The 13,407-nt window shown below is 33.1% G+C and overlaps 1 protein-coding gene across 2 annotated transcripts in view; it reads left to right on the plus strand.

The window, feature by feature from the left end:
* Positions 1 to 9,086, plus strand: part of LOC143258522 (suppressor of lurcher protein 1-like) — a 78,155-nt gene extending 69,069 nt beyond the window's left edge. For both annotated transcript variants that reach the window (XM_076517618.1, XM_076517619.1), the window contains exon 8: positions 5,998 to 9,086. In XM_076517618.1, coding sequence (XP_076373733.1) covers positions 5,998 to 6,056 — 59 coding nt within the window. In that variant the 3' untranslated portion in view covers positions 6,057 to 9,086. The remainder of the gene's footprint in view (positions 1 to 5,997) is intronic.
* The last annotated feature ends 4,321 nt before the right edge of the window (positions 9,087 to 13,407 follow it).

Raw genomic sequence — 13,407 nt, forward strand, 5'->3', positions numbered from 1 at the left:
TGACCAACAAAATCATAAACTCACGGGTAATTTGATGCATATAGTTTATAAAACAGATTAAAAGGTTAATGAGGTCTATATAGAAAATCTAAACAGTGACCAGTATCGAAATTCAATAATATATAACTTGAAATAATTCTAAAGTTATCCAAAACAAAATACAATACACATCAACACATTTAGTCGTCTTCCCTCTGGATGTTGGTCCAGAATTTTGTTCAGTGAGCTGAGTAGAACTGATAGCAATGTAGCCACTTTTGTATGTCTTCAAACTTCAGTCTTATTGGAATTATTTTTAAGAAGGCTTCGCTATATTTGTATTTTTTTTTCTTTGATAAGTGAGTTAAAATACACGGGCTTCAAAGGCCAAAGATAAGACAAAAAACATTAACCTGATATTATGTTTTAAAACTTCATGGAGATTTGAATCAGTAGTTTGATCCCAGCCACTTATCTTTCCCGTGGATTGCAAATTGTAATTTTTATTTAGCTGTTAGGCTTTATGGTTTTGTTGAAGTGCATCAGCTATCGAACCAATAGTGTTGCTGCTTTTCACATTTGTAAACAAGGCATTTCGCGATTTATGAGTTAGATCCTACCTTGGTTATCATGAGTGTTATCCTGATGGTTGGAAATAATGAGGTAAATGAAACAGGCACTGGACAGCTGGTTGGTTCTAGCTAGATAGAAGATGGCAACTGTGGCTCACCTCTTCCCTCTTCCATTAGGGTTTCTAAAACATGTCGAAAGGAGCCAAATGTACAAACTGAAAATAGGCTGAAATCTTCACAATCTTCAAGAGTACTAAGATGTAGACTGTATTATTGCTTGGTGTTTGTTTCCGTGCTCTACTTTGCTGTATATTTACTCACAGTTTTTGTATTTCTAGTTGTCGAAATAATGAAACTATAAGGTAAGGTAAGGGGGCTCATAAGCTTTACCATCAGAAATTATTGCAGAAAGACGTGGTAAATATTTAACCAGTGATAGCCCTAACTGGCCAAAATCCAAAATCATGATACTGCACTAAATTAAGACACTTGCTAATTTCACTGGTTTAAGTCACAGTAATGAATATCTGACATACTAGTGTATTTCATACTGTAAATTCAGTGATTCTCAACCTGTGTGCCGCGAGAGATTGGCAGATGTGCCGTGGTGTTTTTGAAACACATTCAACTTTCTTGGGATTTTACAAGCAAGTCGAACACATCAGTTAATTAAAGCTACTATAGAGACACTCTGAAACCTTCCAAAACATTCTATGGGTTTCATTGAACTCAAGCACTGAGAAGTTCATACTTAAATTTCGTTCTCGACTGCAACGGTTCGACTGTTAGTTTAATTGTGGCGCAACAAGCGCTTCGTACGTCATAAATGATGCATCAAACAATCAAACTGCTTTCTGGAACACGTTCTCATTCTGCGGTAAGCTACAGCTACTACGCTGTAAGTAGAAATTTTATATCAACTGCAGAACTTCGTGCTTATCGTGTATGAATTAGCTTTATCATTTATCCATAGAAAAATATTTAAGTAAGTCTGGTGCTGTAAAGAAGAATGTGTTGAACCAAAAGCAAGAAATCAAACGAAAGAACAAAAACGAATACATCGAATACGGTTTTATCGTTTTGGAATCGGAACATTCTCAATTACCATTCTTCCTACTCTGCAATGCAGCTTTATCAAACAAGGCGCTTGTTCCTAGCAACCTGAAGAGACACTTGGAAACAAAACATTCAGCTGTGAAGGATAAGCCAAAAGAATACTTCGAGAATCTCGCGGCTCAACAACATGAACAATCAATGAAGCTTGTGAACTACATGAAGCTGCCCGAAAAAGGATTGATTGCAAGTTATAAGGCTTCTCAATTGTTGGCAAAACGCAAGAAAGCGCATACGGAGGTCGAATCAGTCATTGCGCCACAATGCCTTTTTGGATGCCGCCAAAAAGGTTAGGCAAGTTCCACTGTCCAATAACACAATTTCGCGCAGAATTGTAGACTTGTCGTCGGATTTTAATAATCAAGTGTGCGAACGCTTCGAAACGCCTGAAGATGAATTGTCTTTGCTATGGTCTCTTTAAGTTCTGGTTTTTATTCGATTAATAAAAGCCGGAAAAATCGTAAACGAATACTTATTTTGCAAAGATTTTAAAAGTACAGCGAAAGGCCAAACATTTTCGAGTTGGTGAATGAAAACATTTTGCTCTTCAAATTACATTGAAATAACTGTGTCAGCGTTTGCACCGATGGCTGTCCTTCGGTGCAAGGAAAAAGAAGGGATTCGTCACTCTGGTACGTCAACAAAATCCAAACATTAGGATTGTTCACTGCGTGATTCACAGAGAGGAGCTCGCCTCCAAATCCTTGCCGAAAGATTTGCAGTCTGTTATGAATCAAGTTATTCAAGTGGTAAATTTCATCAAGTCTCGGCCACGTCAATCTCGACTTTTCTCTCTTCTCTGTGAGGCGATGGATTCAGACTACAAAAAGCTTCTGTATCACACTGAAGTTCGATAACTTTCGAAAGAAAAATTGTTAAAGCGTCTTGTTCAACTAAAAACTGACTTGTTCAACTAAAAACTGAAGTAATTTTTTTCTTAGAGGTTGAGGAAGCAGGTTTTGAATTTTCTTTTCATGATGAGATCTGGTAGCTGAAGGTTAAATTTCTCTCCGACTTGTTTGACAAATTAAATTCTCTGAACTTAAGTCTCCAAGAACCATCTGAAAACATTATTACTGCAACGTCCAATCTGAAGGCCTTCGATGAAAAGGTGACGCTGTGGAAAAATAAGATCTCGAAAGGAGTCCTTGATTGTTTTCCTTCTGTTAATGAATGTCCGTCAAAGAAGAAAATTGTCCCTCAAATTTTGAACACATTAAGCGACCTACAGTCCGCACTAAAACATTACTTCCCGTCACTTGCTGTCGACGAATATAACTGGGTGACCTATCCATTCGGAATCAGTGACACAACAAATCTTACAACTGAGGAGGAAAAACAACTTATTGATTTACGAAACGACAAATTTTATCAGTCATTGTTTCCCAAAAAGAGCTTGGATGAGTTTTGGATCTCCATTAAAAATTCATATCCTGCAATCAGTTCAAAAGCAGTTGGAGTTCTGCTTTCATTTGCATCTTCGTAGTTTTGCGAAATTGGATTTTCAGCATTGACTGAAATTAAAGTCAGAAAGAGAGAGAGGCTTCTTACAGTCGGTGATGAAATGCGAGCTGTTTGTCTACGTTAGAGCCTCGCTTCAATTTGATTTGCTCTCGAAACCAAGCTCATGCGTCACATTGAAAGCATATGTAAAAATAAAAAGTTTTGATTTTTCTGCTATACCACAAAATCGTTAAAAAGCCTTAGAACGACATTCACGGCCAAAGCAAGCGATATTAATGTCATCTGCATATTGACAATACTATCGCTTGCTTTGGTCGTAATTTTCGTTCTAAGGCGTTTTTCTTCTGTGTTACGTGTATCTAAACGTGATGCACAATGATATTATTATCGCTTGCTTTGGCCGTGATTTTCATTCTAAGGCTTTTAACACTTGCTGTATAACGTGTATCTAAAAAAATCGTTAAGGCTTTCCAGGTGTGCCGCGAAATTTTTCAGATTGTCGTAGTATGCCGCAAGTCAGAAAAGGTTGAGAACCACTGCAGTGGAACAGAACTCTACAGTGACTAGCAAGGTAATTGCCATCACCAAATTTATTTGCAACTTTGACTGTACATCACGCTATTCATGTAGCCAGTCAGTTATTATAATATCACCCAAACTAATACTTGTAAGGCGTTTTTTTTGCAGATTTCAGAATTAAAGGAGGTGAAAAAAGAAATCATGTTGATGTCACCTAATTATAAAATAACAAGTCAAAAATATCTTCCACTCAAATATTTAAAGCATAATTATGAGTCTTGTAAATCTTCCTTTCACTTAAAGTAGTGATGATATAAACACCGTTCTTGTTCTGTAATTCCAAGAATTACACATTAAGAAATACTATAGAGCATTACTACTTAGCTGTAGGCTACACATTCTTTTAACTCATTACTTTTCACATCCACAAACACAAACAAAACGAATATTGTGAACTAAATAAGTTATCCTATAATCGTAGTTTTGAATTATTTCATAGATGGATAAGTAAATTATATTGCATAAACGCGGTGAAAATTTCGAACAAACTACAGAACGTAGATACAAAATTACGTTGATAAAACATAGAGTACATTTTTCTGCGTCAGTTAAAGATACTGGAATACAGAGAGTTGATTACACCATATTTAACCAGTCTTTAATATATGAATAAGTAAATTCCATGACAAACACATTTAATATAAAATCGTTACAGCCTTGTATGATGTATCAGATCTTTCACTTGACGTTAATTGTCATTATGTATATATTGCTACAAAATTGATTGTCTTTGAAAAAGCCATGTTTCTGATGCAAAACATTATTACGTTGATACATGTTAAAATTGTATTTAAAATTTCCAAGGTAGAAATATCCCTCTCCATTAATAATATTGAAAACAAGGAATACGATCTGTAGTAAGTCTCACCGCAACCATTGTAAGCTATCTATAACCTCTTGTAAAAATGAATATCTATGAAGAAACTGGTTAGTGGCAAAAGCCATTCATGTTCCACAACCATCAGTATGCAACATAATCAAGAAGGATATATATTTGGAAAAATCACACAAGTCACGCGCAGACAGCTTGTAACCAGCTGGAAAATTAAATTGACGTTTCAACTATTCCATACAAGTATATACTAGTAAAGATCACAAATGCAATATCTATGAATTTTTGTGTGATCAAATTGTTTAAATGAAAACTTCGAAACTGCCATTTTCTTTCACCAGATAGCTTCAGGGAAGAAAGCAGGAAGCGATAGTATGCCTTTTGCATTGAAAACTATACTGAAGAACTATTGTCAAAAATCATGACAGTCAGATATAGTATGACTGGATATGAAAACATGAATTGTAATTATGTGGTGAACCTGTAAATTAATTTTATCGTATCTTTGTAATGACTGATTTTCTTCTCAAACCTTTAATGCCTTTCAGTAGAGATTTCATGTACTACCAACTCCATTATATCCTACTAGATTCAAATCTGCTTCTACTGTAGGTTTTCGACCTATATGATAATCATAGTCAGGAAGTTGACTGAATGTATACTTTTTGACAGGTTTTTAGAGAATTCATATACACCCCTATGCTGTTTAACATGGTGATGCTGAATCTCTTAATAGTAATTTTCAGAGCCGTAATCGATTGAGCTTATATGTAATGTAGTTGTTTGAACTTGGTAAGCCACTTCAATGGAGCATGGATTACTCTGATATTCGATTTCCTTCCACACAATGAGCACTGACAAACATGTTAACAGCATAATGGTCATTCTGGCTAGCACGTAACCTAAGTATTCTCTGCATGTTCATTTTACAAATGAAATATGCCATTCTCTTATCTGTTTACTGGCATTATAATTCAACATGAACTCACAGTACATTCAGTCATTGCATACTACAAGGAATTAAATGGGTATTCAAACTATTCCATGTTAATATATACCAGTCAAGTCGTCGAATGCAACACTAATGGACTACTCTGCAAGTTAACTGGGCATTGAAGGAACCGTTCATCCTCATACTCTAGATGAATTATGGAAACTTCATATGAGAGAAGCGGTAAACTTTGGACTTGACAGCTTTGTGGTGAAACCTTTTGGCAATAGTAACTATGCTGCATGGCTATTGTCATTATGTACAGTCGTCAGATAGAGCAAAACCACATGTTGAGAGATGTAGTGATGCTAAAATTTGTTACTATATAACCTGTTCAACCTATGTATATATAATTAAATATATAAATGTATGCACTTGTGTGTGTGTGTGTCTGATATAGGTATATTTGTTTATATATACCTAAATGTTTTGTTCTGATTTTAAAATAAAAGCACTTATTTTTTTAGGTTGTCATCCACTGTTTCTTCAACTACTGAGCTGTGCAGTCTTTTGGCTGATGTTATAAACAAACTTATCATTTCTTCAATTGTCCAACTTCACGTTATCATTTCTGGACTGTTGTAGAGCTGTTACCCTGTCAACAGGATTATATTCCTTCAAGATAAATACGAAAAATCATGTTTTCATGTTCTGTGTCACAGTTATGCCCAAATATTTCCTTTGGGTTTTATGAATAATTGTAAAACACTGCTCAAATATAAATAATTTTGTAAAACTTCTTAACATAAATATATAAACACACAAATCTATATGTATGCATAAATAGACGCACGTTTGATTACAACACAGCCTGCGTTAAGAGCTATAGAACCATAAGCATAATACAGTGTGAGGGAAGCGTAATTATAATTTTTTTTATATTTAGAATATAACTTAACATTTCTATTTGTTACTTTGAAAAAAAACAATAACTGAGTATGTTTCAATTGTTTCTTAATATTATGCACTACCAACCGTATAATACCAATTGTGCAACAGCATTTGTATCAATTTGATAACATTAATTATACCAACCAAATAATACCAACTGTGTCAACCACACAGCAGCTACTGAACCGACCGAATAGTATCACCTTTACAGTAACTTCTGGCCCACTCTATTTATTATGTAATTGAAATACTCTTAAAGTTACTGAAAAGTTTTACAGTTTTTCAAGAAAGTCTCAAAATACTTTTAAACAACTGGAAATTTTATACCATATTCAACTATACAAAATTCGAGATAATTCCTTATACTTTTACCTATTTCTGTTTTGTGGAAAAGACCGTATTTTAATTCAGTTGAGGCATACTAAGGAAAACTTTCCTTTTTGTTGCTAATACTTATCTCTGCAGATTTTGAGAATGTTAGTTATAACTCAGTGATGTTTTTAATATCAAATAATTGTAATGGTTTAAGTTATTTTCACATTGTGAAATTATAGAATTTAGAAGAACAAATTTGATTACTAAAAATGTTAGACATTGCCTTATTCTATGTTTTATTTCTGTTACTTTGAAATCGTTGTTCCTACCCATGAATATTTAAAAGCAACTGAACTTAAAAATAAATTACAATTTTATTATTATTATTATAAGTAACCACTTCAAAATTTTTAGTGATATAAAAACAGTAGCTGTTACAAAGCGAAACTAATATTATATTTAATAATAACCTCATATTGACTGCTACTAGGTATGACGCTCACCTAAATCAACTTTATTGTGTCACAGTGTGTGAAAATACTTCGTACTAAATCAGTCGTTTAGGAAGAAAGATATCAAAGTTTCATTTTAACTTGTTCGAAAGCAGGAGTGGTTAAATTATCCATAAATTGTGTGCATATCTTTAACTTACACTCTAACAAACTTTGTGGACGATTAATTTCTCATTGTCAAATATTTTCCGTATATTATGATGGTTAAAAATTTTTGAAAATTCTAGAATTGTGATTCTAGAGCAGTATTACAACTACAAAGCCAAAAAAGTGTCAAAATATTTTATATAATTACGTAGAAACTAAAATTGCCAATAATCTCATTTATATGATTTACATAAGTATAATAAATAATTTTAGTTACCTTCATACAATAAGTGTAAAGTGTTATTGTCATGTTTTGAAATTAATAATTTTTGGGTTAATTTGTTTGAAATTATAGTATGCATGATGCTGCCATCTAGTGCAGAAACCTAAACTCACATTGCTCTCTATGTTGGACAATTTTTTTTTTTTCAATTTACAGTAGAAAATGGAAAGTATATTTTAAAATATCCCGAATTTAAAATTTTTGCTAACTTGATTTATTCTGTTTAAGATGCGCATATTTTTCTTAATCTTAGATGCAAACAGAAAATTGTAAATGATCAAATGACGTGGCCACTATTGGAGAAGCTATTAATTCTAAGACGTAATGTTTCAATGTATAATGCATTTAAAAATGATTTTTAGTCTCTCTTATGAAAACAACCGTTATTCTCTACATGGAATCTCATAGTTCTGGTTAATTCCTGGTAATAATGCAGCTTTGATGCCTGTTAAGTGTGCAATGACAGACAGAGGATGAACGTTTAAGAGCTAACTGAATGAAAAGGGAAAAAAAATCGCTAGAAAGAAACCTACCTTAACAAACCAACACTTTCTAACAGAACTTGACCTCACCGGATAAGATAGCTGGCTTAATGAATCTTTAATATTTTCTTTGGGAATAAAAGCTTACATTTTGTTTTAAATGCCTTCAGTTTATTTGGTGACTTGTTTCCAATATAAAAGGAAAATATAAGACAAATACTTAGCTAAAGATAATCTGATTGAGCCAAAAAGAATTAAAGCAATTGTTTACTTATTATGTAACGAGTCGGCTGTGACGTAGTGGCTAACATACATAAATTATTTGTGAATCTGACGATTTATGGTTCACATTGGAGTCATGTACGCACTCTAAGAGTCACGGTAAAATACCACTATTTCGTCACACAAGAAGTAGCGATGGGTGTTTTAGTAGCTGCCTTTCTTCTAATTTATCAATCCAAACTTAGAGATGGCTGGCGTAAATAAATAGCTCTTTGTATAGTTTCAACTGAAACTCTGAAATAAACAAGTACTATCAAAAAATTATTAGTGGGTTTTTAACATACCATATCAAAAAAACATGGAATGTTTATTTAAAAAGTACCGTTAAGGACTTAGCAATTAGTTAGCTAAAAAGGAGATATAGTACCAGCGTCATAGTATTCACTACAAATATTCAAGAAATCAGTCATGAAAATAAAAAACGTGGATTTACTTCAGTGTTTATAAGAACCAAAGGTTACTCAAGTGAAACGAATGATTGATCGATTGAATAATTGAAATTTTCTAAGTTCCTGATGCGACTTTTCTTTACTTCATTAGAATTGCATAGTTATTGAGATTGTGTAGAAGTATTTTATTTCAGTGCTTCATTTCTACTGAACTGTATTGTGCTTTCTTCAAAAGAAAACGTGAATCTAGTCTCTGCCTTTATTCAAGGAAGGTATGAGTATAGAAAATAATAAAATGCATTTATGAATTGAAGAGTATTGACTTACTAGGTTTTTTTCGTTCATAATATTCATAGTTTAGTAGATTTTGTTATAGTTGTTTTAAATTAGACTTACTAAAATGTTGTCAGTGCAAACAGCTAGTAAAGAATAAGTATTTTCATGATAGGAATTCCGACAATTATCTCAATAAATACGATTTACGAATATCTCTTTTAGTTTTAATGCAGTAAAATTATTACATACATGACTGTTATTTACATGGATGTTCCAACTTTTTGGAACATAAATAGCCTGAGTGCTTCTGAACCCCACAGCACACACACATATACACACATGGTGACCCTTAATCTACTTACTGTCTTTACTAGCGTCAGTAAGATTCTGTAAGTGTTTTTTAGTGCTTATACATAAGCATATATAAAAGGCATACAACATTTTCATGACGTGAACAAAGCTTTACTATCCTACGAAGATAAAATTATTTATATACGAAAGTCTATTTCTAAATATGAAACGTTTTAATCAATTAAGTAATAGCGTCTCGAATTATTTTACTTAAAAAAACCTAATAGACATTTCCAACCAAAAAATGCCAATAACCAAGTTCTTAGCTTTACAAATTTCACTCCTAGTAACCAATGTCATTGCAAAATCCGAGAGTTAATACTATTATTAAATAATTACGATCCTCAAACTTTGTGTGTACATATTTTTATAGCAAAACCACACAAGGCTATCTGCTCTGTCCACTGAAGGGAATCGAACTCCCTGATTTTAGCGATGTAAACCGAAAATTTATCGTTATCCCATTGGAGGACCCTGATTTTTCTAAACAATATATATCCTTGCAAGTTATCAATAATAATCACTTGAACTGTTCTCAACAAAACAATATACTAATTACATAATCTTAACAATAATATTAAACTAAAACTAAATCCTCCTTCATTAAAACCTACAACTTTCTAAAACGTCTATCTGTAAGCTATGCATAAGAAGCTATATATTACAATCTTAAGAATTTTCTCGACTTTTCAAGAATTCAATTACAGATCATATAATATAATGCATCACATTACACAGGACGGTTACGGTTACGCACACACCGAAATATTGTCTGATTTTATTGATATTTAGATACGTTGTTTCTAGGTTAAATGATTGAACTCAATATTTACAAAGTATAGACATTACCAAATATAAACGACACTCATGGTAAATTCAATAATACATTACATAATAAGTATCTTTAAACGTCTTCAATTAAGCCTTTTATAAAAATCTGCTGAAAAACATATTACAGCAACAAAATAGATTAATAACGAAGTAGCAAGTCACACTCAATTGAAGTGAATAGATAATAACTAATCATAACACATAAGCACCCTTATAATAACAGTGTTTGGACCAAATTAAAAATAATAAAACCGCCTATAAGAGACAATAAAATATACTTATATTTTACGTTATTTTCTAGAGATCCAATCTCGAGAGGAATTATTCTAGGACTGGTGTTGTTTAGAGATATTCCTTTAATGCTCATAACGGCTAAAATTTTCTATAACCTGTAAGCCTAACAGTAAGTACTAATAGTGCATTGCACAGACTAACACAATAAAATAGATTTCTGATTCAGTAAGTGTGTATCATTTTCTCACGTAAATCATTCTCTCAAACACATTTTCGTGTTTTGGCCAACATGTGTGAGAACATAAAGACAGAAAATAAATATATTCATTATTTACTTATCTCTGGCACAAACCATGATTAATGAATATTACAGTCACACAAAGAGAGAACAACGTTCTCTATTATTTATAACTCTTTGGTATTTCTTTTCTCCTTCCTTATTTGGTCAGTATTTGCTATACATACTCTTCATTTCTCCACCTCAGTCCGTCACACTAGTGACATTCACATTAATTCAAAATTAAATGTCTCTTGATTCACTACCAATTCAATAACAGGATTTCATACCAGTAGCATTCACATGAAGTCCAAATGAAGTATTCTCCATGGCACACCGTAAGTCAAAAAGAGTATTCTAGTGTGCCTTCAATTGAAAATGTGCATAGCATGAAGATATCATTCAGTGTTATACTATCAACTCAACAACAGAATAAAATACAACTGACATCTACGAAAAGTCAGAATTGAGTTTTCCATGATACACCATCTGTGGTTGTGAATTTGCTATGAAATAGGTCTTAAACATTTGTAAAAAATATATATTGTGGAATTACAATTGCCGATTTAAAACGTAAAAATTGCCAACTTTTAAGCATTTTGAGGCTTTAAATATTGAGCAGTTATATGTATTAAGGAGAAATGTTATGTATATTCACAAAAGTTTTCAAAATGATTATATAACTACGATTGCCTAAGAAAGGAAAAATGGTGAGTGGCATTCATGCTTGCCTGTTTGTTCTAACTATAAGCGACGCTATCAAGGTTATAAGAAGTGTTACAAAAACCTCATTAGAGAGACGGAACTGAGATTGTATCAACAGACTGGCGTCATCGCAGCATGAGAGAAGCTACGGCGAATATTTACATTATAATACACAAAATTGCCAAAAAAATGAAAACAAAATTTTCAAAATGATTATATAACGACGATTGCCTAAGAAAGGAGAAATGTTAGTAGCATTCCTGCTTGCCTGTTTGTTCTAACTATAAGCGACGCTATCAAGGTTATAAAAAGTGTTACGAAAACCTCATTAGTGATGGAACTGAGATTGTATCAACAGACTGGCGTCATCGCAGCATGAGAGAATCTACGGCGAATATTTACATTATCATGCACAAAATTGCCAACAAAAATTAAGTAAATCGGGACTTTGATGTAGTATTCATATCAAAAGTGTTTGTATGGATACAAGTGAGAAGGCTGCTAATTTAACGACTTTATCTACAATCAATTAACAAGCAGTTTTGTTTTTGTTGTTTTGTATTGGTAAACGATCAAGAAAAAGTAACCAATTTAGAGTCAGAATCACTTGCGGGTTGTTCTGTGTACTGTTTGAAAGATCATATGAATAACAGAAAAAAAAATTTGTATAAAAACTCGTGTTTGAAACTCAAAATTCAGTTGTCATGAACTCAAAGTTCTTTCTGAGCTGAAGTAAGTCATAGCCATTGCCAACTAAATCTTTGAAGAACAGTCATGACCACTACAATGATATGAGTTCACCAAACGTTTTACCGCCTAAACTCTCTGTAAGTAACTTATTGCCATTATTCATAACATTGGATAAAATAGTAAAAGATAGTTGAATTTTGTTCGTTTAATTAAACTATTTAACATTGATTGTAAACATATGATATTTTGAAAGTATATTGAAAGTGCTTATTTGTATGAACGTTAGTCTCGGAGTCGGATTTTTTTATTTTAACTGTAAATACCTCGAGTTAGTGCTTGTGTGCTCCACTCACCCACTGCATTCCTCAATCAATATAAATAAAAAGTGTGACTGGTGGAATTAGTTGAAACTTCAACAGATAAGCCTACCTACCTACTCTGCCCATCAATTACATTTTTCACTTGTTCATCTCGTAGCCATGTAGTGTGTAGATAATATAACTGTTCTATTTGTTTACCTAGCCTTTCCAGCCTGGCTTGGTTAGTATTTGACTTCACTTCACTGTATCACGTGACACCTCTATGCTTGAAATTTACATTTTAGACTTTCTTTCTAACACTGGCCAGGTGGTTAAGCTACTCGACTCATAAACCGTCGCGCCGAACATGCTCGCCTTTCCAGCCGTGGGGGCATTATAATGTAACGGTAAATCCCACTATTTGTTGGTAAAAGAGTAGCCCAAGAGTGGACAGTGGGTGGTGATGAGTAATTGCCTTCCCTCTAGTCCCACTGCTAAATTAGGGACGGCTATTGCAGATAGTCCTTTAGTTGCTTTGCGCGAAATTCAAAACAAACCAAATTTCTAATCCTATAACTTTGGTACAGTTACACACACGCTATACTCTTCAATCTTGTTGCATTACTGAGATATATACATAAGAAAGTCAAACACACATGAAATGCACTTGTATCGTTTCCCCCACTGGGGCAGCAGTAGTCTACAAATTTACAACGCTAAAATCAGTGATTCGATTTCTTGCAGCGTACACATCAGATAACCAAATGTAACTTTTATTTAAAACCAAACCTTCTATCACATCCTGTCTTTCCAAAATGTAAATTAGCCTCTCTGACAGCTCCTGTTGGTTTATTTATAACCAACAAGAAAATAATAAACTAGGAATTTAAAAATCTGAAAATAGGAAACGTGAAAAAGTAAGCAAACAAGGCTGTATATACTGTAGACGTTATTTATTCAAACTACAAATCCT

The sequence above is a fragment of the Tachypleus tridentatus genome, chromosome 8, assembly GCF_004210375.1.
Source record: "Tachypleus tridentatus isolate NWPU-2018 chromosome 8, ASM421037v1, whole genome shotgun sequence".
Lineage (NCBI taxonomy): Eukaryota > Metazoa > Arthropoda > Merostomata > Xiphosura > Limulidae > Tachypleus > Tachypleus tridentatus.